General features: G+C 35.2%; 1 protein-coding gene across 1 annotated transcript in view; it reads right to left on the bottom strand.

Annotated features, from left to right (window-relative positions):
* The window catches only part of PRTG (protogenin), an 83,506-nt gene that overhangs the window by 19,024 nt on the left and 38,782 nt on the right, over window positions 1-25,700 (bottom strand). The window contains 4 exon segments of the mRNA NM_001171244.1: window positions 17,408-17,605; window positions 18,141-18,455; window positions 19,040-19,198; window positions 24,481-24,615. Of these exon segments, the coding sequence (NP_001164715.1) occupies window positions 17,408-17,605; window positions 18,141-18,455; window positions 19,040-19,198; window positions 24,481-24,615 (807 nt within the window).

The following is a 25,700-nucleotide window of genomic DNA, read 5'->3' on the forward strand; positions in this document are numbered from 1 at the left end:
ACTATCATACCATGGCTAACATGCTGTGTAACAGAAATTGTGATTGGGCGACAGATTAAATCAAATTCTGTTAGGGCAGTGCAAAGTGAGTAAATACATTTCAAAAACATACCACATTAGAAGAAATCTGTATCCATTTACTAGTATTTTTTAGCTGATAATATTGTTTTTCATATTTTTCACCTCCTAATTTTTGAATGGTTACAGGGCTTGCTTATCCAGAATAGATACATCATGGTGGATGGTGTCGACAACTTATCATTCAATAATTTGACTCACTCTACTATTGATGGGGGAGGGAGGGGGTTGGCAATTCTAGTTTTATTATATTTGGGCAAAAAAATACTTAGTTCTAGTGTCAATTTTAATTAATTTTGTTGTCATATGATGTTTATAATTGAAGAAAAAAAATTATTTGAATGAAATTTTTACGATTTTTTTATTTAAATTTTATTTTTACAAAATAAATATATAAATAAAAATAAAATAAGTATATCTAGTTCAATTTTTCTACTTCAAAATCTTAAAGTATTAAAAAACGAAATGAAAAGAAGTCCAGGTTATTATTTTTAGCTTTACTAACCATGCAGGATCTAATTATGTGAGTTACAAGGTCACAACAGAAACGCTACTAAAAATACATTTCACTCTAAAGGGCATACCTTGACTATAATGGTGAAAAAAAAAACCTAATGTAAGTCGTCTTTATTTTTTCAATGATGGAAAATTTCAAAATTGAAATGATCAGATTTGTAATCCGTAAATATCGCAATGCTGTAAAATACATTTGTATTTGATACAAAATTGGTCAAAAAATTAGGGCGACAATTTTATACGGCATTCCGAACGTAATTCGTCACAAATGAGTTATATTTTGCTGTACAAAAATATTCCATATTTAGAACCATGTGACAGGACTCCATGACCAAAATTTCTATCACTGCCAACATCATGACCTGTAGACGTCACGTCACATCCATTGCAGTACGAAACCTAATTTTAACCTCAATTCTACCTTTCATTTCCAACTTTTAATGACACCTCATTTATGTACGGGATTTATGTACTTGCCATACTTGCTCTACTAGTACGATATATACTGATGAATATAGCAGTGACGTGGCAATGGACATATCGTAAGAAGCCATAATTTTGTGGATCCAGCGTACAAGCATGCCAGAAGCAATACGTGGACATTTAGAGAGAGTGGGAAGAACCAGCTTGTTGCATACTGTATTTGGTCACTGTTTTTCACGAACTGAACAAACAAACAAACCCCTTTGATGTTTTCGTCAACCATCTTGATCAAGACCTGAAGGCAAAGGGAAAACTAAGCCCATCTGGCCCCAAAATAACAAAGAAATCATAGGAAAATGCATAAAAATGTGCAAAAGTTTGCATTACAATTTTGGACGGGAAAAATTATGGTTGAGAGATACAAGTTCTGACATAAATCAGAGACAACGACAAGCAGATTACAACAGGAAATGCATGAAAGACGGAACTGAAAGTGTACATCACAACCAATTTACATTAAAAGATACCTATATTGTAAACAAGGGAAGTGCAATTACTATCACCATTTATAAAATGTTATTGTATACTAAACTCTCACTTCCAGAAAGTAAGGGACACACAAGAGTAAACACAAAGCCTTGACCTTCACTTTTTCACCACCAGTTCCCGCTTTTCATCACAAATTCACAAAATAGTCCTGTTTATAGTCTGTACTTTTCTTCAGAAGATTGGGACAAAAAACCCCAAATTTTTTGAGTAAAAACTGAAAATTTACTCAAATTGTGTCTATTGGCTCTAAAATTAGGGTTCATTTCCAGAAATATTGAAGAATATAAGAAAAAAAGTGCAGAACAATTTGGGCGAGAAAGTCTGGTGGTGAAATAGTTAAAAAATACACTATTCTTCTTAATTTCCTCTATTGCTTTCTTTAAATTAATACCACCAAAGTTACCCAATAATTACAGAAATCAAAACATCCACACTGGTAAATAGAAAGCCAAGAAATAGGATTTTTCAGTATTTCTCATTTCTGCCCCCCTGCAGTGAAAATAGTTCTTATTTTAATCAAAATGTCAGTGTTTATCTTGTGTTGTTTGTATCATAGACCATATAGTGTTCAGTAAGGTGATACGATATGTGTCAGCACTAGCACTTGCAATTTGCACATACAAAAAAAGAAAAGAAAAAAAAGGTCAGGAGAGATAACAGTGATATTCAATGGTCAGAACTGCCACCTGGCACAAAAACATTTTGGAAAAATCCAACCACCAACTCTCCCAAACCATGCATAAATTAACAAATAAATATAAAACTAAAGAATTCCTTATCACATCACTTAAAAATTCAAAACAATACAAGAAACAAATTTTTTAATTTTCTATGCTAAGCAAGACAGTATTTCGCAAAGTAGCCATTTTAAAAATAACATTTTTGATTGAAGATTTTCTGAAGTATGACAAAATTGATCATTCTCGCACACAATTTTTTTTTTAGTTTTTCTGTCAAAATAGTCTGCCTAGTGACCAAATCCAATGAGATGCATCGTTTTTCAGAACGATATCCCAGCACCGAAAGATTACAGGCATATTATCGATTACAGAATTACAAATGCATGAATAGCCAATTACATATGCCAAGCTGACCTAAATTTTAAGAAGAGCATAAATAGAGAAATTCATTAGTTTTAGACACTATCTCCTACTTCACAAATTGTACAACTAGTGAAAATGCCAAACAAAATTGAAGCCAAGAAAATGAACACGAAGGGAATAACGAGTATATTAAATGAAAGAAATTTATTTCCCGATTCTTACCAGGGTATATAAATGTACCCGCACACTACATAACAACATGTATATAGTCTGATTAAAAAACAAGACTTATAAATTACCAATTGTTCATGATTTTTTTTTTGAGGAGAAATTAAACAGGGTTTATACTGTGAAATGTCTAAAATTTTGTATCATTCCACATGGATCTACAATGGTTTTAAATTTCATCTTTGTAAATACCCACAGCTTACCAAATTGATTAAACGAACGATTCCACTAAAGTTGTTCATGTTTGTTTTTACTACTACTAAGAAAATCTGACAATAACTAACCACATCTACTGCTCCCCTGACAAAAGTAACCATGGTATTTGTAAACAGTGGAAGCAATGACTGAAAAAAATGAACACTGTTTTTAAGAGGAAAAACGAAAGCTTGCAGCTCTCGTTCTCAATGAAACCTTGGTGACCACTGGCGAAAAAAAAGTGACTTTTCTAATGCTATGAATTCTCAATTCTCAGGGGCATTTTCACCGCATGGCAACCATCACGGTGAAAACAAAGGCCAACAAATCTCAGAAAACTGTACTTTTGGATGGTTGTTGAGACTCCATGAACTAGATTAACCCTACATATATAAATTTGGTTGCGCAGGATTACTTCAAAGTTGAGTTTGTGCTATTTCTTTGACTTTAGCTATTTTCATGGCTTCTCAACCGGCTCACACAGAGCCCATAGAAATACACGGTACAGTGATGCACATCTTAGCAACATAGAACATCCTGTGACATAACCCCGCCCTCAAAAATATCATTGACACAGAAAATGAACTATGGTAGTTTTCCTGGCAAAATTTGAGTGCGTCATTTTACTCATTTTTATGTATTTTTCAATAATTTACATAATTTAACATAAATTAACAAAAAAAAGTGTTCAGAGTTTACTGCTATGAGACATTGCTCATCAGATAAAACCCTAATCAAGACAGCGTATACGGTTATGATCACCACCCATTTATAAGCAATCGATGCAGTAAAGCCAGCGCCACATAAAAATACAAAACTATAATTATAAACTGGATTATATTTGCACAAACATTTGAACTTAACTGACATGATTATGATATTGCATCTATTAATGAAATTAATTATTAATTATTAATGAAAGGCAATAAAATAACTAATCAAGGAAAAACAAAATATAGACTTGATTGACATTCACGATCTACATATAGATATGGCATTAAACTGGGTGACTGATAGAAAAGCGAAAAATAAGGGCAAGGTAAAAATGATAAAAACGATCCTTTTAATCTGAACACCTAAGGCCAGGAAAAAAAAAAATTCTGTTTCTCATATCATGGAAATTTTTTTTTGAATACTGAGCTAAAATGGGGGAAATTTGAGACAAGTGCGAGTACAAGCACATTTTGGAATGCTTTAGAAGAAAAAAACGTCTGAGGCACATAGTTCAAAATGATGCGCTCGGAAACGAGAAACAGAGATGTTTTTTTCTCAGCCTTATATAACTATCATTCATACCAATATAAGCTCACTCATAACATGCAAAGGCTTGTACATACAACAAACTTTATCATGCAAATACAGCATTCTTGAGAATAGGGCAATGATAGCGTTGATTTGAAATACATTATTTTAACTGTACAAGGTTTTTTTCGATTCATGAAATAAATTAGTAGAAAATTTATAAATGTTGTGACTTTTAAATAATTTCTCAATGTTTTTTGTACAGGTAGTTGGACAAGTTGCTAAACATCTGTAGTAACGCCACCATGTGGGGTTGTTCATATTTGATTCGCCAGGTGTGCCCCCCCCCCCCCCCCAGTTATGCTAGTTCTATTTCTAGTATGACATATTCCACCTATTCATGACAGAGCTCTTATAACCATGCCATATTTTCAACCAATCATGAAAAAGCTCTTATGAGCATGCCAAGTTTTCAACCAATTATGACAGAGCTCTTATAAGCATAGCCATACTTTCAACCAATCATGACAAAGCTCTTACAAGCATGCCATATTTTCAACCAATTATGACAAGGCTCTTATGAGCATAGCCATATTTTCAACCAATCATGAAAAGCTCTTATGAGCATGCCAAGTTTTCAACCAATTATGACAGAGCTCTTATAAAGATGCCATAGTTTTAACCAATTATAACAGAGCTCTTATAAGCATTGCCATATTTTCAACCAATCATGACAAAGCTCTTATAAGCATGCCATATTTTCAACCAATTATAACAGAGCTCTTATAAAGATGCCATATTTTCAACCAATCATGACAAAGCTCTTATAAGCATGCCATATTTTCAACCAATCATGACAGAGCCCTTATAAGCATGCCATATTATCAACCAATTATGACAGAGCTCTTATAAAAGATGCCATGTTTTCAACCAATCATGACAAAGCAAATTGCTTGCACAATCATACGTATTGTTCTATTAGTAGGGCATGCGCATACGTAATTGAACCACACACGTCTATGGTTTATGATCCCCAATTTACGATTAATTTTTGGTCTCAGTAAGCTTTATTGAAGATGTACTTGTAATAGAGCAAATACGGTAGCTCGTGTTTGAGGCCTTGTGAAAAGCTTTCTTTCACAATGAAATTTCAACCGGGCCCATCGAACATGCCCCCCCCCCCCCCAAATGTCACTTCCATTAGTACATGGCCCAGTGGCTTTGACACAATTAACCGGGGTTGGTATTTGAACTCAGGTCTTCGAAACACCAGGGCAACAACTACATTTTATTATTATTTTTTTTTTGTATTTAAACAATCACAATATCAACTGATCAGTAATTGGCCCGAAAGGTCATTTAAGTACATAAAGAAGAGAATAGGACAAAATCTTATATCCTTGTTTGAAAACTGATCTCAATAAAAAAGGCACCCTATTTTATTCTCACCTTGATATACCCGTCATATGCTGCAAGACTTAGCAACAAATAGTTTGCATATTTCAGTCATGACATGCTTTGAAAAAAGTCAAATCTGTCCTTTTTTTACCCTTTTATTGTGCTTACGCAGCGAGAATCGCACAACAGTTGTTATTTGAGATTTACACTAATCTGACATCATGTTCTATCCTTCTATGTTAAACAAGTCATTGTCAATGACACGTCCCCGTTCCGTTCATATTTGAGTGACATATACATTCAAAGCAGATCATGACCGAAATGCATCTGCATATGTACAACACATTGTACTAAATCTGAACAAAATCCATCCATGCATGACTGAGATCTGGTTCCGGAATTGTGAAAATACGTGATTTTAATGCATTTTCGGTCTTAAAATGGCCATCATTCAGCTATTGTTAAGCGGATCATGAAACAAATGCACATATCTATTTGTGACATGATGCACCATGTGTGTGTGAAGTTTGAACTTGATCAATCCAGACATGTCTTGGATACGGATCCAGAACTGAATTCTTTAACAAAATGGCCGCCAGTCGGCCATTTCGAACTTGATCCGGGAAAAAAATGACGTGCATCAAGGTCCTATTATGTTTAATGTATGTACCAAATCTGAACGAAATCCGTCCATGCATAACTGAGATCCGGGTCCGGAATGGTGAAAATGTGCGATTTTGATGCATTTTCGGCCTTAAAATGGCCGCTATTCGGCTATCGTTAATCGGATCATGAAAAAAATGCATGTGCATATGTCCCATATAATGTGTGATGTATGAGTGAAGTTTGAACATAATCGGTCCATGCATGTTCGAGATACAGGTGATCACGGACGGACGGACGGACGCACACAGGGCAAAACATAAGTCCCCGTTTTCGGACTCCGTCCGAACGGGGACTAATTAAAGAGAAAAGTCAATTTTTTTAGCTAACCACCGGTGGATGTTCACCTTTTCACCACCAGACTTTGTTGCCCAAATTTTTCTTCACTTTTTTCTTATATTCTTCAATATTTCTGGAAATAAACTCTAATTTTGAAACCAACAGACACAATTTGTGTCAATTTTCAGTTTTAACTAAAAAAAAATTAGCTATTTTTGTACCAAGAAAAGTGCAGACTATAAACAGGACTATTTTGTGAATTTGCGATGCAAAGAGAGAACAGGTGGTGAAAAGGTGTCAAATGTATGACCTCCATACATGGATTTAGGAATAGCCATTTTTCTGTCATCAGTGCATAATTCCAATGTTGGTTTTTAAATACCACTAACCCACTTAATAAACAACCTAATCCTAAAGCATAGCTATTACCAGTTATAGTGCTCAGAAATTTAACAAAATTGATAATTGAAAAAACACAAATCATTATAGAATTATCAATTTTATGATAATAATCTCTTCCCTGAATTTATTCAATCCTAAAATGAATAAACTGTGTTTATTAATATTTATACATTCACCCTCAACCATTTAAAAGTAAGCTTCATTAAGTTAATATGTATGTTGATATCCCTAAACAAACAATCTGAGCCATTCACTTCTAAGTCAACTAGCAGCAACCAAACCACCACCCCCACAAAATAATTGACGATAACATTGGCCTTTTGTTCATACATGAGCTCAACACTATCTACCCAAAAGGCAGATGGTCAATGCAGTACTCTATTTGGCATTTATTTGTTTGAGGTATTTTGGTGCGTGGGTTGGAGAGGTTTGTGTTAATTCACCGTTATTGGAACCGAGCTCCATCCCTCTAAAAAAGCAAAAGCGCAAATACATGTAGTGCTCTATTCGATGTTTGTGTGAATGTTACTTTTTCAACTGTTATTAATCCATGACATATCACCTTGCCCACACTCATTTAATATTTCGTGTTGTTAGGTGAAAAGTCAGTGAGTGGATAAGCATATTGATAGATGGGGGTGTTACTTATTGATTGATGATTTGGTAGTACATTACTCGTTTGTTCAGGCATTTAACTGGTTGGATATAACCTTTAAGAAGCAATGATCATCACATAGTGCATGTGCAATATTTGTGTAGATAAACATTGATTTTTCCCACAATCCAATGCACTTATCTAATGGAAATCACCAGTACGAGTTCTGAACTGGGCGCAACATGCAGTAATTAGTGCTGATGACTCCTTCAACACCTTATAATCACCAAATAAATTCCTTAGTTAGAGCTTAGTAACGTATCAGTTTGTACTTATTAGTCTGCACTTATTAGTTAGTTGAAGTTGTCATCAATGTACATATGAGGTCCATATATCGCACATGCATAGCGCCCTTTAAACAAAACTGTATCCAGAAATTTAATCAACATAAGTAAGTTAAAATCACAATACCTACCACCAACAGTGCATGCTTGAAACGCAAAAATCAACTTTTGTCACAATTCACCAAACTTTCATCCATTTTTCTAATTTTTTCTCAAAATTTTGATCAAGGCTTATGACCAATGGTTAATAATGTTCATTTGATTCAGAAATTCTAAAAATTACAGAAAAGTACACAAAAAATGTACAAAATGTTGCACCCATGATTTGGCGGGGAAAATATGGCATCCAAGAGATTAATGATCAAGACAATAAAGCATCAATCTTTAATTCAACCAGCTCAGTAGCATTACAATTATTATTTGGTTCAGAGACTCCATTACTGGGGTCAAAGGTCAAGGCTTTTTTATACACTCATTATTCAGGTCACATGACTTCCTTCCTACCATCTGTGATACATTTCTGACTGTTCACAGAAAAGAAAGGCACTTCATTTTTTTTTGTATTTTAATTTCTTTTTTTGGTGAACTTTGACCCAAATCACAATTAATATATTTATTCCAACCATATGATACATTTCTGACTGTTTACAGAAAAAAAATCACTGTACAGATATTTCTTGTATTACAAGTTTTTTTTTTTCTTTTTGGTGCACTTTGATCGAAGTCAAAATTAATATATTTTTATTTGAGGAATAAGAAAAGCTTGAGGAGCAATCCAATTTAAATTTTCGTGATACGCTCATCTGTTGGCGCAAAAAATTGGCGCCCATTTTCAAAGTACAGTAATGGAAATATGAGAAACATAGTTCGTACCTAAGTTGTAACTAGGCAAAAAAAATGTTAGTTATTTTTATTTTTTTTGCAGGTACTGTACAGTTATTTCAAAATAAATAAAATGAAAAAAAAAATTATTAAAATTTTCAAATATGTTTCAACCTATATATAATGAATAATTAAGTGTTTTGGTAAAAGTGACGAATTTGCAGAAAAAATTACATGCATTATTATTCAAATAGTGTCTCATTTTTCTCTTGACTGATTCAAAAACATATAAATAAATGGATTCAAAAGACTAACATTCCCTGCTAAATTAGTGACAAGAATAGATTGAATCAGTGACCTAGTTTTAGGTTCATGGAAATGCTACTGACTGCTGATGGGCTATTGTATTCAAGGCCAATTCCAATCTGTCAATTATAGTAATTCAATGTGATACTCCACACTGTAACCTACATCCTATATAAAATGTTATACATACTTCAAATCCAATTTGTATTAGTGAGCTAACATGGAATGCGCAACATTCCTTGTTACAGAAATGAAAATATTAAGGTTTCCAACTCGTAGCTCAGTAAAAACTGATAAAAACAACCTATTGACTGTCACAATGGACTTACAACAGCACTTCTCAGTCTATAAAAAATCTGCGACAAGATAAAAAAAAAGATTTTGCTTTTCCTCTGAAAAAATAGTGATGTGGTGACACAATTTTTTTTTTTTTTTTTTTTTTAACTTCTTTGTTGTAGTAAGATTTTTTAAACCCACAACAACTTACAAGTTTAACATTTATCCAATAATGCTTTCAAAAACATACAATAAAGGCTGATCGGAACAACAAAATATTCTCTAAAACAGAAAACAAAACATTTCCCAATTGTACCACAGTTGGCGCACTTTACCAGTAAGCATGTGATGAGAAACAAAACCTATTTATTTTTGGCCTACGCAATCAATCAATTAATTTAAATTTGATGTTAAATTTTAACAATGAATATCATGAAAGTCATTATTTTAAAATAAGCTGAATTCATGCTTAATCAATAATATTGTAAAATTTATCGACAAATGATGACATGCTTTACAAACTAGGTCAAATATTGAGTCAGTCACCTATACATAATTTCATCTGGAAAAATAGTTTCTTAAGAATATACTGAAAAATCAAGTACATTTGCTAATGGACTTAAAAACATTTTATTACTGCACTAACCAACCTCTCATAAATAATTTCAAACATGAGGTTTGAGCTCAAGTTCAAAACAAAATCAGCAGCTGTTACAGACATATAGGAAGAAGGTCTTAAAAAAGCCATGGAGCATGTCTATTAAGTGGCAAACTAATGCACAATCACAAGACAAAACACCAACATATTAAGCCATTAAGAGGCAGGGTTTGAAATATGAAAGCATTAATTGAAGATAGGATTAATCAAGGCACCACACGTGTATTACACGATACATCTACTGCCAATTTTGTATAGTCATATCAGACAGAGTGTCTCCTCATCTGAATACACTGCATGAATAAATGCGGACCGGTTTCATGGTCTCAGTATGAGATAAGTTTGGTAATTAATTAGGCAATTAATTAGATTTGTGGGTGCTGCACTGAAACACATGAATGGGTGTTTGCCAGTCAGATTCATGGACATAGTACATTGATTACTTTAACATGAGCTAGAAAGGAGTATCCCAAATACAATGTGCCAGGAAAGGTGTATACCGAACTCAATGAGCTAGAAAGGGAATATCCCAAACCCAATGAGCCAGGATGGGTGTATACCAAACTCAGTGAGCTAGAAAAGGAGTATCCCGAACCCAATGAGCTAGAAAGGGAGTATCCCAAACCCAATGAGCTAGAAAGGGAGTATCCCAAACTCAATGAGCTAGAAAGGGTGTATCCCAAACTTAATGAGCTAGAAAGGGAGTATCCCAAATATAATGAGCTAGAAAGGGAGTATCCCAAACCCAATGAGCTAGAAAGGGTGTATCCCAAACTCAATGAGCTAGAAGGGGAATATCCCAAACCCAATGAGCTAGGATGGGTGTATACCAAACCCATTGAGCTAGAAAGGGAGTATCCCAAACCAAATGAGCTAGAAAGGGTGTATCCGAAACTCAATGAGCTAGAAAGGGAATATCCCAAACCCAAATGCTCAGTTGGGTGTATATCGAATTCAATGAGCTAGAAAAGAAATATCCCAAACCCAATGAGCTAGGATGGGTGTATACCAAACCCAATGAGCTAGAAAGGGAGTATCCCAAACTCAATGAGCTAGAAAGGGAGTATCCCAAACTCAATGAGCTAGAAAGGGAGTATCCCAAACTCAATGAGCTAGAAAGGGAGTATCCCAAACCCTATCGGCTAGAAAGGGAGTATCCCAAACCCAATGAGGTAGAAATGGTGTATACCTAACCCAATCGGCTAGAAAGGGAGTATCCCAAACTCAATGAGCTAGGAAGAGCGTATCCCAAACCCAATGAGGTAGAAAGGGTGTATACCAAACCCAATGAGCTAGAAAGGGTGTATCTCAAACCCAATGAGCTAGGATGGGTGTATCCCAAACCCAATCAGCTAGAAAGGGAGTATCCCAAACCCAATGAGCTAGGAAGGGTGTATCCCAAATATAATGAGCTAGAAAGGGTGTATCCCAAATATAATGAGCTAGAAAGGGAGTATCCCAAACCCAATATGCCAGGAAAGGTGTATACCAAACCCAATCGGCTAGGAAAGGTGTATCCCAAACCCAATGAGCTAGAAAGGGAGTATCCCAAACCTAATGAGCTAGAAAGGGAGTATCCCAAACCTAATGAGCTAGAAAGGGAGTATCCCAAACCCAATGAGCTAGAAAGGGAGTATCCTAAACCCAATGAGCTAGGATGGGTGTATCCCAAACCCAATCAGCTAGAAAGGGAGTATCCCAAACCCAATCAGCTAGAAAGGGAGTATCCCAAACCCAATGAGCTAGAAAGGGTGTATACCTAACCCAATGAGCTAGGATGGGTGTATCCCAAATACAATGTGCCAGGAAGGGTATATACCTAACCCAATCGGCTAGAAAGGGAGTATCCCAAACCCAATGTGCCAGGAAAGGCGTATACCAAACCCAATGAGCTAGAAAGGGAGTATCCCAAACCTAGTGAGCTAAAAAGGGAGTATCCCAAACCCAATGAGCTAGGATGGGTGTATCCCAAACCCAATGAGCTAGAAAGGGTGTATACCTAACCCAATCGGCTAGAAAGGGAGTATCCCAAATACAATGTGCCAGGAAGGGTGTATACCTAACCCAATCGGCTAGATGGGAGTATCCCAAACCCAATGAGCTAGGAAGGGTGTATCCCAAACCCAATGTGCTAGAATGGGTGTATCCCAAACCCAATGAGCTAGAAAGAAGTATCCCAAACCCAATGTGCCAGGAAGGGTGTATACCTAACCCAATTGGCAAGAGAGGAAGTATCCCAAACCCAATGAGCTAGGAAGGGTGTATCCCAAACCCAATAAGCTAGAAAGGACGTCTAATAAACCCAAGGTTCCCTGTTAAAACGTCAGTGGTTATGCCATTTTGAGTTTGATATGGATTCAATGCGACATGTACAGTGCATGTCAAAAACAATAATTTGAAGCTGACAAATTGTATAATTTTCATCCATATATGTTTTCTGTAAAATTGAACCAGGATAACAATCAGGAAATAAAATATTTTCACAAAACTAATATATAAAATGAAAGAATATAAAAATAGACTATTGTGATGATTAGACTAATACTGATAAAAATAACAGATTATAACTATTATCCAAAACCCAATACCAAATGTTTGGAAGAAAGGTCAGACTGTACTGCTGATTAAACAGTGGACTTGGGGAATCGAACCCACTACCCCCCCCCCCCCAGACGCAAGGCTAACCAATGTACCATCTCTACTAACTATAGGCTCCTACTAAATTTCCTGCACAGTTATACAGTTGAATCATATTTTTGGAACAAGGTATCTACATTACGCTGAATAATGCCAAGAATTGTTTTTATTAACAAAATGTTAACTCACACTCTGCGAGTGCAAAACAAAACAAAACACATCCACGCCTACATGCCATTTGTTACCATTTATCAACAGACTAAAAATACACAAAATCTCCAAAAACAATAATGAGCAAAAAAAACTTTTAAATTTTCTACAGAAATACAAAACTCCATGAAAATAGGTGATTTTATGATTTAAAGGCATGTGCGAGAAGAATCGCTATGACAAAATGAAATCTCAGAAAAGTCGGGAAAATTTGTCCAGCGATATTAAAACACATCAGAAATCTGGCCAATAATAAATAAACAACAACAACATACATTGAACTTTAACACCTTTATAGGCTATAATATAACAAAATAACATTTGTCGTGATTACGAAATGTTACTAAAAATTGAACTGGACAATCTACAGTAAGTTGTTCAACATGTGAAATGAAGCAAAGGTTTTTGTTTTTTTGTATCAAACAACTTCATGAAACTAATCACATTTGTTTAACGCTCAGTCACTTACTTTATGCACAGTGATACAAACAACAGAATCACAGAAAGTGCCAAATGAAATTGTTAGCAAGAAAAAACACAGCACTAAGCATAATTATATATATCAATTGATATCCTGGCAACAAGCCAACCAATCAACTATGATTATTCCCTCGCTATCATTCAACCTCTACTAGGCCCACACTAATTGAACTTCGAAAACATACACGTTTACGTTTTATGGGTTCTGCTGAATACGAAATCACCTTATAGCTGAGATGAACGACTTTAATTACTTTGATATCAGGGACCACAACTACAGCTGCTGACAACACAAGAGTAATAATGGAGGAAACAGCAGTAAAAAAGCAGTAAAAGAAATTTTATGATAACTTTGACAATGGTTAATTGCTATTCAGCAAGAATACACATTTCTTTAAAATAAAAATGTGCTCTTGAAACTGCAATGGAGCGTTACTATGATCACACCTGCCTCTAACTAAAAGCACTAAACGACAGATTTCAGATTTAACCACACACGCGGGCTATATACATTGACCAGAAAATATCAGAGAACATCCATTGCCAGTTTGCATGCATGCAAATGCTCACTTCAAGGGTCCATAGCACTAAGAGCCAAATGATTTCCAGGATATTTCCAGACCTTTCCCAAACTTTCATGCATTCCCCCCCCAGGACATTTTGACCCTTAATTCAGGCCAACATCATCATCAAAGTTCAGAGGATATGGTAATTCCCTGGAGAAAACAGGCTTTTCTAAAATGAATTAATAACTATGAAGAAATTTAAAGACTTTTTTTTTTATTACTCCTGTAATATAAAGACAACTCAAAAACATTCAAGACCTCAAAAAAAACAAAAGACTTTTAAAGGATTTTCTCAACACTATGAATTCTGACTTCATATGGGGAACAAAAATGATGTACCAGTCAGTGAGTGAGTGAAAACATGTACCGGACAGTGAGTATATGATTTACCAGACTGTGAGTAAAAAAGATGTCCCGGACAGTGAACAAGCAGCCTGTCGGCTGAGATAGCTCTGCTGTTAGCAATGCACATTTCAATTAAAGAACAGAAGATATTATTAGAAAATGAACAATGTGTATAGTATCAAAGCAACGGGACTTTCTGTTTTCAACATTTTCACTAAAAATGACAAAAATAATCATCAAAATTAGATAATTGGAGATACCACCACGAGATTAACAAATCTGAGAGAGCTCCACATGTAGTACCTATATATGTAATATAAAAGCAATTGGACTTGCGGTTTTTAACAAGAAGTCGAAAATATCACTTTTTAATAAAAATGACGGACAATCACTCATATGATAAGCTCCGCTCGACAAAGTAGACAGCGGAGCTAATAAGGCGACAACTACCAGACAGAACAGTATCAAGTGACCAAAAATCATGAATGAACCACATCTATGGAGAGGATTAACATGACCCCCAACGGAGCTTGATAGTTTTGCCTTTACATTAGAAATATGTTACGATGGTTTTGACATTTGAAAAAGAGATGCCTTTCATACTGTTAATAGTACAAGGAATTCTTATGGATCAACTGTATAGCATTGTATGCCAGAAACCTGATATGCCTAGGCCAATTATTTAATATGTTGTTAAGTCTTGCATTAGACAAATAACATTTAATTCACTCACCATTATGAATATTGCCATTTCTCATACCGAACTTAATCATCTTCTCAAATATTACAATTCCTAATTTGATAAGAAACCCTGTTAACTGTAAACTAGTTAGCCTAGATTTTACACAATGTTCCACTCACAATACCCTAAATTGTGATGATGCCTAGGTATGATGCTGGTAATATCTTATTCAGATTTATGCAAATGTAAGTATGTGATGTCATACAAATGGACTACAAACACATGTTCATTGGCCTGTTTAAATGCTGTGCACAAGGTGATTAACAACGCTAATGTTCAGTGTTGATGCAAAACTACTTTCAAAATTGTGCCTGATTGGCTATCCAATCCGAACACCTAACAGTCAAACCAATCAGAAAGCAGCTTGCATTGTGTCTGATTGGCTACCCAATCCTAACAGTCAGACTAATCAGAGAGCAGCTTGCATTGTGTCTAATTGCCTACCCAATCCTAACACCTAACAGTCAGACCAATCAGAGAGCAGCTTGCATTGTGTCTGATTGGCTACCCAATCCTAACAGTCAGACTAATCAGAGAGCAGCTTGCATTGTGTCTAATTGCCTACCCAATCCTAACACCTAACAGTCAGACCAATCAGAGAGCAGCTGCATTGTGTCTGATTGCCTACCCAATCCTAACACCTAACAGTCAGACCAATCAGAGAGAAGCTTGCATTGTGTCTGATTGGCTACCCAATCCTAACAGTCAGACCAATCAGAGAGCAGCTTGCATTGTGTCTAATTGCCTACCCAATCCTAACACCTAACAGTCAGACCAATCAGAGAGCAGCTTGCATTGTGTCTGATTGGCTACCCAATCCTAATATCTAACAGTCAGACCAATCAGAGAGCAGCTGCATTGTGTCTGATTGGCTACCCAATCCTAATATCAAACAGTCAGACCAATCAGAGAGCAGCTTGCATTGTGTCTGATTGGCTACCCAATCCTAATATCTAACAGTCAGACCAATCAGAGAGCAGCTGCATTGTGTCTGATTGGCTACCCAATCCTAATATCAAACAGTCAGACCAATCAGAGAGCAGCTTGCATTGTGTCTGATTGGCTACCCAATCCTAATATCTAACAGTCAGACCAATCAGAGAGCAGCTGCATTGTGTCTGATTGGCTACCCAATCCTAATATCAAACAGTCAGACCAATCAGAGAGCAGCTTGCATTGTGTCTGATTGGCTACCCAATCCTAATATCTAACAGTCAGACCAATCAGAGAGCAGCTGCATTGTGTCTGATTGGCTACCCAATCCTAACAGTCAGACTAATCAGAGAGCAGCTTGCATTGTGTCTAATTGCCTACCCAATCCTAACACCTAACAGTCAGACCAATCAGAGAGCAGCTTGAATTGTGTCTGATTGGCTACCCAATCCTAATATCTAACAGTCAGACCAATCAGAGAGCAGCTTGCATTGTGTCTGATTGGCTACCCAATCCTAACAGTCAGACCAATCAGAGAGCAGCTAGCATTGTGTCTGATTGGCTACCCAATCCTAACAGTCAGACCAATCAGAGAGCAGCTTGCATTGTTCCTGATTGGCTACCCAATCCTAATATCTAACAGTCAGACCAATCAGAGAGCAGCTTGCATTGTTCCTGATTGGCTACCCAATCCTAATATCTAACAGTCAGACCAATCAGAGAGCAGCTTGCATTGTGTCTGATTGGCTACCCAATCCTAATATCTAACAGTCAGACCAATCAGAGAGCAGCTTGCATTGTTCCTGATTGGCTACCCAATCCTAATATCTAACAGTCAGACCAATCAGAGAGCAGCTTGCATTGTTCCTGATTGGCTACCCAATCCTAATATCTAACAGTCAGACCAATCAGAGAGCAGCTTGCATTGTGTCTGATTGGCTACCCAATCCTAATATCTAACAGTCAGACCAATCAGAGAGCAGCTTGCATTGTTCCTGATTGGCTACCCAATCCTAATATCTAACAGTCAGACCAATCAGAGAGCAGCTTGCATTGTGTCTGATTGGCTACCCAATCCTAATATCTAACAGTCAGACCAATCAGAAAGCAGCCTGTTTGTTGACAGATTATTTTAACCTACCATCTGGTTTGTTTTTGTAAGGCACTCTGATTGGCTGACAAATCCTGTCATGGCATTATCAGACTTGAACATTCTCAGTTAAATGACAAACAATTAAAATTAAATCTGTTAGATTCAAAATTACCACAGCTTTTATTTGAATAATTTTCTCGCCAAAATATTAGTACAACATACTGTACATTTTTATGTTGTTTTTTTATTATTTCCTTGTTAATTTTGGACCAAATGGACACAATTACCTATTGACTGCCGGTCTCAGCCAAATTAAAAAAAACAAAAAACAGGTTTATTTCGTGAAAAGTGTCAAAAAGTGATAATTTCTTGACGTGTACTTACAAAGTCCTGACAAGGTATATGAGGTCACATTGCTAGGTAACATCACAGGTCCAGCAAGATCATTGATATTGCTGGCTAAAGCATAATAGAGTTTGAATCCAAGCACAGGAGTAGGTACATTTACTGAATGCATCGACCACTGAACCTGCACGGCACTGGAATTAACCTTCCATAGATATAGCAGTGGAGCTTGTGGGACTAGAAATAAAACAACATAATTATGTAAGTTAATGATACCCAGCGAAACATTGTAAAACTTGTTATAAGTTACAAACAAAACTATAATCTTTTCACCACCAGTTCCTTCTATTCATCAAAATTCACAAAATAGTCCTGTTTATAAAGTCTGCACTTTCCTTCAGAAGATTGGGAAAAGATTGTGGTAAGAAGGTCAAGGGTGATTTTGATTACTTTGCATAATCATAAGTTTTCATGTGCATGAGAAATGATGATAATATATATATGGCAGGCGATAATAGATAAATAGACAAGTAATGTGTGGTGAATGTGTTGGCAAGCAAGATTAACCAAATTATGCAAAATCTACAATGCATGTGCATTTGCCAGCACAATTTGTTGAAATTTGCTCAGCCACATTTTTTATACAACATTTTGCACTTTTTAAAGCAAACTGAGCAAACTGAGATTTAATTCGTTGATCACATACAGGTCTTGATTGAAATTATTGAAAAAAACTTGGTTGATTTATGATACGAGACAAAAATCAACTCACTATTGTAGTCCAAAAATTCTGGTGTTGTCCTGGAGTTCCAAGATTGCGACATGACTCCCTCTCCCACAGATGTTGATGCAGACATTTTCACTTCATAAGTAGTACTCGGCTCCAAGTTTTCCAAAACATATTCACGAATATGACCGCCAACATCCACTTGTAACACCGGTTCATCAAGGTGGTCAGCATATCGGTAATAGATACGATAACTAATGATATTTCCTTTAGCATGCTCTTTTTCTAAAGGACCCCATGTTATGATGATGCTAGATGGGGTATTACTCGACAAGGTGAATTCTGGAGCTTTATCAGGAACTGAAAATAAAAAACAAGTAATTACATTAAACAGCACGAAAGTTGCAAAATGAAACAATTCACGACATAGTTCACTTACTTTGGAAACTACTGTAAAGGGGTTAATTATTCACTGGGTTTTAATTTAGCTTATTTCACTGACTGGAAAATGTGCTAAATTAAAACCCAGTGAATATGTAAAATTTAGCATAGAACACATTATCTAAATGATAAAACCGTGAATTTAAAACCCATTGAATATGCCTGAAATGGTAAATCAGCGAAATTTAAACCCAGTTAAAATTAGTCATTTTACAGTTATATACGTTAATAAAAATAACAAGAAACTGTTGACCATCAGCAATTTTAATACCTGTCATAATTTCTACTGCAGGTTAAACAGCAGTCTTGATTATTTAAACAGAGAAAGTGTTATTTGTGATGAGAAAACACAGTGTTTTGATTGTTTTGAGGCTTGTCTCTTGTGGAAATTTTTATACAGCAAATTTTGATTAACACTGTGACATCATAACTAAATAAAATAATAACGAAATGTGAATAGTGAAGCGTTAATAAGTGGACATACAAATCGAGTATTGACTTACTATCTTCCAGTGTTTGAACGGTGATATAATTTGAAGGATCACCTGCACCACTGGTGACATAGGGGATAATATGAACCGTATAGTTTGTATACGGTTGCAGTATTTCTAATACACAAATCGATTTACTGCCTTCCACAGCCACCTCTTTGTCACTGCCACCTATAGAAACAAAGTAAAAACATAGAAACCTTGATTTTTGTGATAGAAACATGGTAAAAACATAGAAACCTTGATTTCTGTGATAGAAACATTGTAAAAACGTAACAACCTTGATTTTTGTGATAGAAACATGGTAAAAACTTAGAAACCTTGATTTTTGTGATAGAAACATTGTAAAAACGTAACAACCTTGATTTTTGTGATAGAAACATGGTAAAAACTTAGAAACCTTGATTTTTGTCATAGAAACAAAGTAAAAACATGGAAACCTTGATTTTTGTGATAGAAACATGGTAAAAACTTAGAAACCTTGATTTTTGTGATAGAAACATTGTAAAAACGTAACAACCTTGATTTTTGTGATAGAAACATGGTAAAAACTTAGAAACCTTGATTTTTGTCATAGAAACATGGTAAAAACATAGAAACCTTGATTTTTGTGATAGAAACATGGTAAAAACATAGAAACCTTAATTTTTGTCATAGAAACATGGTAAAAACATAGAAACCTTACATTTTGTCATAGAAACATAGTAAAAACATAGAAACCTTAATTTTTGTCATAGAAACATGGTAAAAACATAGAAACCTTGCATTTTGTCATAGAAACATAGTAAAAACATAGAAACCTTGATTTTTGTCATAGAAACATGGTAAAAACATAGAAACCTTGAATTTTGTCATAGAAACATAGTAAAAACATAGAAACCTTGCATTTTGTCATAGAAACATAGTAAAAACATAGAAACCTTGATTTTTGTGATACAAACATGGTAAAAACATAGAAACCTTGATTTTTGTGATAGAAACATGGTAAAAACATAGAAACCTTGATTTTTGTCATAGAAACATGGTAAAAACATAGAAACCTTGAATTTTGTCATAGAAACATAGTAAAAACATAGAAACCTTGATTTTTGTCATAGAAACAAAGTAAAAACATAGAAACCTTGATTTTTGTCATAGAAACATGGTAAAAACTTAGAAACCTTGATTTTTGTTATAGAAACACAATAAAAACATGGAAACCTTGATTTTTGTCAAAGAAACAGTGAAAACATGGAAACCTTGATTATGTCAAAGACAACATAGTGAAAAATTTAAAACTTTGATTATGTCTGGAAAAAATGAAAACAAAAACGAGAGAGAAAATATAGGAATATTGATTACGTCATAAATGACTGATCATGTCAAAATAATTTTAAGGTTCAAATACAAATAATTTAACGTATACTGACAGACGGCATCACACCCATCTTTGTGCTTGAAAACAATTAAAACCTATGAATTGTAAGCATTGGACACAAAGTCACTAAGTCATTTCACTACTTCATTTTAATGGTGATAACATTACAGAACCATTTCATGGTGACAAGGTCACTGAATCATCTCATAGCGACAGAAGGTCAGCAAATCTTTGCATGGTGACACAAGATCACAGTCATTGCATGGTGACAGAAGGTCACTGAATTATTTCACAGCGGCACAAAGTCACTGAATCTTTGCATGGCGAAACAAGGTCATTGAATCACCTCACGGCAACACAAGGTCACCAAATCTTTGCATGGCAACACAAGGTCACCAAATCTTTGCATGGCAACACAAGGTCACCAAATCTTTGCATGGCAACACAAGGTCACCAAATCTTTGCATGGTGACACAAGGTCACAGAGTCATTGCATGGTGACACAAGGTCACAGAGTCATTGCATGGTGACAGAAGGTCACTGAAACATTTCATAGCGACACAAGGTCACCGAATCCTTGCATGGCAACACAAGGTCACCGAATCATCTCATGGCAACACAAGGTCACCAAATCTTTGCATGGCAACAAAAGGTCACATAATCTTTGCATGGCGACACACAAGGTCACAGAATCATTGCATGGTGACACACAAGATCACAGAATCATTTATAATGAAATATATAATAAAACAAGCCATGCATGGCACAGTCCCCGTTAGTTATCAAATTTGAGATATATAGTTATGTTTATAGTAATATAACTGGAATATAACCATGTCAGGAATATGATTTTTTTAACATTAAAATGATTGACATTTGTATCTGATCCTCAAACAAGTACTTGTCCATATTGAGAGATATTGTTCTGGAACAGCATTCAAAATCAGCCATTTTGAATACATGTATATATATATATATATATATATATATATATATATATATATATATATATATATATATATATATATATATATATATATATATATATATATAACATGATGTATAACGAATATATAAAATTTGAATATAATCAGTCAAAGTATTTAAGAGATATGGCTCTAGAAGCCCAATCATTAAAACAAAATGGCCGCCAGTCAGCTATTTTGAATCCAATCTGAAAATAAAATGACATGCATCAGGAACCTGTAATGTCTAACGTGTGTTATAAGTTTGAACAAAATCCATCCATAAATGCAAGAAATGCTTGATATTCGAGGATTTTTTAGCACAAAAATAGCACACTTTGAAAAAGATCATCAAACCAATATACCTGTATATCTGTGACATGATGTATAATGAATATTAACAAGCAGCCTATCGGCTGAGATAGCTCCGCTGTTAGCAATGCACATTTCAATTAAAGAACTGAAGACATCATTAGAAAATGAACAATATGAATAGTATCAAAGCAATCGGACTTACAGTTTTTAACAAGAAGTCGAAAATATCACTTTTTACCAAAAATGACAAAAATATTCACCAAAATTAGAGAATTAAAGATATCATTACAAAATGAACAAATCTGAGAGAGGTCCACATGTAGTACCTATATATGTAATATCAAAGCAACCGGACTTACAGTTTTCAACAAGAAGTATCACTTTTTACCAAAAATGACAAAAATATTCACCAAAATTAGAGAACTGAAGATATCATCACAAAATGAACAAATCTGCGAAAGGTCTACATGTAGTATCTATATATGTAATATCAAAGCAATTGATCTATTGGTTTTTAACAAGAAGTCGAAAATATCACTTTTTACCAAAAATTACAAAAATATTCACCAAAATTAGAGAATTGAAGATATCATTACAAAATGAACAAATCTGAGAGAGGTCCACATGTAGTACCTATATATGTAATATCAAAGCAATCGGACTTGCGGTTTTTAACAAGAAGTCGAAAATATCACTTTTTACCAAAAATGACAAAAATATTCACCAAAATTAGAGAATTGAAGATATCATCACAAAATGAACAAATCTGAGAGAGGTCCACATGTAGTACCTATATATGTAATATCAAAGCAATCGGACTTGCGGTTTTTAACAAGAAGTCGAAAATATCACTTTTTACCAAAAATGACAAAAATATTCACCAAAAATAGAGAATTGAAGATATCATCACGAAATGAACAAATCTGAGAGAGGTCCACATGTAGTACCTATATATGTAGTATCAAAGCAATTGGACATGCGGTTTTTAACAAGAAGTCGAAAATATCACTTTTTACCAAAAATGACAAAAATATTCACCAAAATTAGAGAATTAAAGATATCATTACAAAATGAACAAATCTGAGAGAGGTCCACATGTAGTACCTATATATGTAATATCAAAGCATTTGCACTTGCGGTTTTTAACAAGAAGTCGAAAATATCACTTTTTACCAAAAATGACAAAAATATTCACCAACATTAGAGAATTGAAGATATCAACATGAAATGAACAAACCTAAGAGAGGTCTACCCAAGGTACATATACACCAAGTATCAAAGCATTCAGGCTTGTAGTTTTCAAGAAGAAGTCGAAAAAGTAAAACATTGACACGGACGACGGACGACGACGACGGACAATCACTCATATGATAAGCTCCGCTCGACAAAGTCGACAGCGGAGCTAAAAATTTGAACATAATCAGACAAAACAACTCAGACATATGGGTCTGGAAACCCATTCATTAAAACAAAATGGCCGCCAGACAAGTTTGAACGAAATCCATCCATAAATGCCAGAAATGCTTGATATTTGATGATTTTTTAGTACAAAAATGACAACCATTCGGCCATTTTGAATAGGATCGTCAAACTAATATATCTATGATATGATGTATAATGAATATTTAAAATTTGAACATAAATGGCCGCCATTTGGTCATCTTGAATCAGATCGTAAAACAAAATGATGTGCATCAAGGTCCTATAATGTCCAACATATATACAAGGTTTGAACAAAATTCATCTGTAAACAACCGAGAAATGCTTGATTTTGATGATTTTTAGCACAAAAATGGACGCCATTTGGCCATCTTGAATCAGATCATGAAACAAATTGACGTGCATATGTATGATATCATGTATGATGTATGTGTGAAGTTTGATTGTGATTGGTCCAGGCATTTCTAAGATACAGGTCCGGACGCACGCACAGACGCACGCACAGACGCACGCACAGACGCACGCACAGAGGTCAAAAGATAAGTCCCTGTTTTTGGACTGCGTTCGAACAGGGACTAACAAGTCATTATTAATGACACAGTCCCCGTCCAAAATTTTTTGATCTGACATATCAATTTGATGCTGATGAAGTCATTGAGATTAGATTGAAACCATTAATAGGAGATGGATTTAGTGCTTTTACATGAGAATTGGACATTGGGCAGTCAAATAGAATCAAATTACAAAAATAATGTTCATGTTGATGTATCTATTGGTATACTGTCTTTGTACATATTTAAACAGAAACGTTCATTACAAAATGGCCACCAGTCGGCCATATTTGTTTGAATCAAGAAAAAATATGACGTGCACCTATAACCAAATATGTGTGATCATCATACTAAGTTTGATCCAAATCGGCCCAGTCATCTCAAAGAAATTGCTGCGGACACTTTTAGGTATCAGAAATAGCAAATTTTACATCCAAAATGGCCGCCAGTTGGCAATTTTTTTTCCGATCAAAAAATAACTTGACACGCATATGTAAAACTTTATGTATTGTCTTCATGTAAAGTTTAAAAGGAAATCCGTCAATGGGTGTCCGAGATATAGCTTCAGACGTACATACGGACGAAACAAACCCAAATTAATAGTCCCAGTTTTTGGACTTCAACCGAACAGGGACTAATAATTAAGATTTCCGCTAATATCCCATGCTTCTTCTGTTGTTGTTCTCATTTAAACTTGAACAACAATAATCTTGGTCAATGTTATCAAGTCATTTGAAATGTCTTGACATCCAGCTTTAAAACCAATGGTTTACCTAATACGTGCCACATAAAGGCAACATTTAAGTTGATAACAAAAGATCTTACCAGCAGTTAGTCTGTAAAGTACATTGTAAGCCATTATTGAGCTAAGCTCCTCTGGATGATCCCATGTGACTGTGATTTCTGTACTTGAGTATGCAAATGCCTGCAAGTTACGTGGTTGAGACGGAGTGCTCTCAACTAAAATGGAAAACAATGTACGTTAGTATTTGTAATGTACAAGTTAACTCTTTAGGTGCCATATTTTCCCCATCAAAAAGTTGATTTTTGTCAACGTATTTTTCTATAATTATTTATTATTAGTTCTGACAAAATGGATATAATTATGCTCGATTATTATCTTCTGTCAAATATGCTAATATCCAGGTAACCATTGACTGGACCAATCAAATCACCTCACTTATCCAGGTAACCATTGACTGGACCAATCAAATCACCTCACTTATCCAGGTAACCATTGACTGGGCCAATCAAATCACCTCACTTATCCAGGTACCATTGACTGGACTAATCAAATCACCTCACTTATCCAGGTAACCATTGACTGGACCAATCAAATCACCTCACTTATCCGGCTAACCATTGACTGGACCAATCAAATCACCTCACTTATCCGGATAACCATTGACTGGACTAATCAAATCACCTCACTTATCCAGGTAACCATTGACTGGACCAATCAAATCACCTCACTTATCCAGGTAACCATTGACTGGACCAATCAAATCACCTCACTTACCCAGATAACCATTGACTGGACCAATCAAATCACCTCACTTATCCAGATAACCATTGACTGAACCAATCAAATCACCTCACTTATCCAGATAACCATTGACTGAACCAATCAAATCACCTCACTTATCCAGGTAACCATTGACTGGACTAATCAAATCACCTCACTTATCCGGATAACCATTGACTGGACCAATCAAATCACCTCACTTATCCAGGTAACCATTGACTGGACCAATCAAATCACCTCACTTATCCAGATAACCATTGACTGAACCAATCAAATCACCTCACTTATCCAGGTAACCATTGACTGAACCAATCAAATCACCTCACTTATCCGGATAACCATTGACTGGACCAATCAAATCACCTCACTTATCCAGGTAACCATTGACTGGACCAATCAAATCACCTCACTTATCCGGATAATCATTGACTGGACCGATCAAATCACCTCACTTATCCAGGTAACCTTTGACTGGACCAATCAAATCACCTCACTTATCCAGGTAACCATTGACTGGACT

This window comes from Saccoglossus kowalevskii, chromosome 21, assembly GCF_978046115.1.
Source record: "Saccoglossus kowalevskii chromosome 21, keSacKowa6.1, whole genome shotgun sequence".
In the NCBI taxonomy this organism is placed as follows: domain Eukaryota; kingdom Metazoa; phylum Hemichordata; class Enteropneusta; family Harrimaniidae; genus Saccoglossus; species Saccoglossus kowalevskii.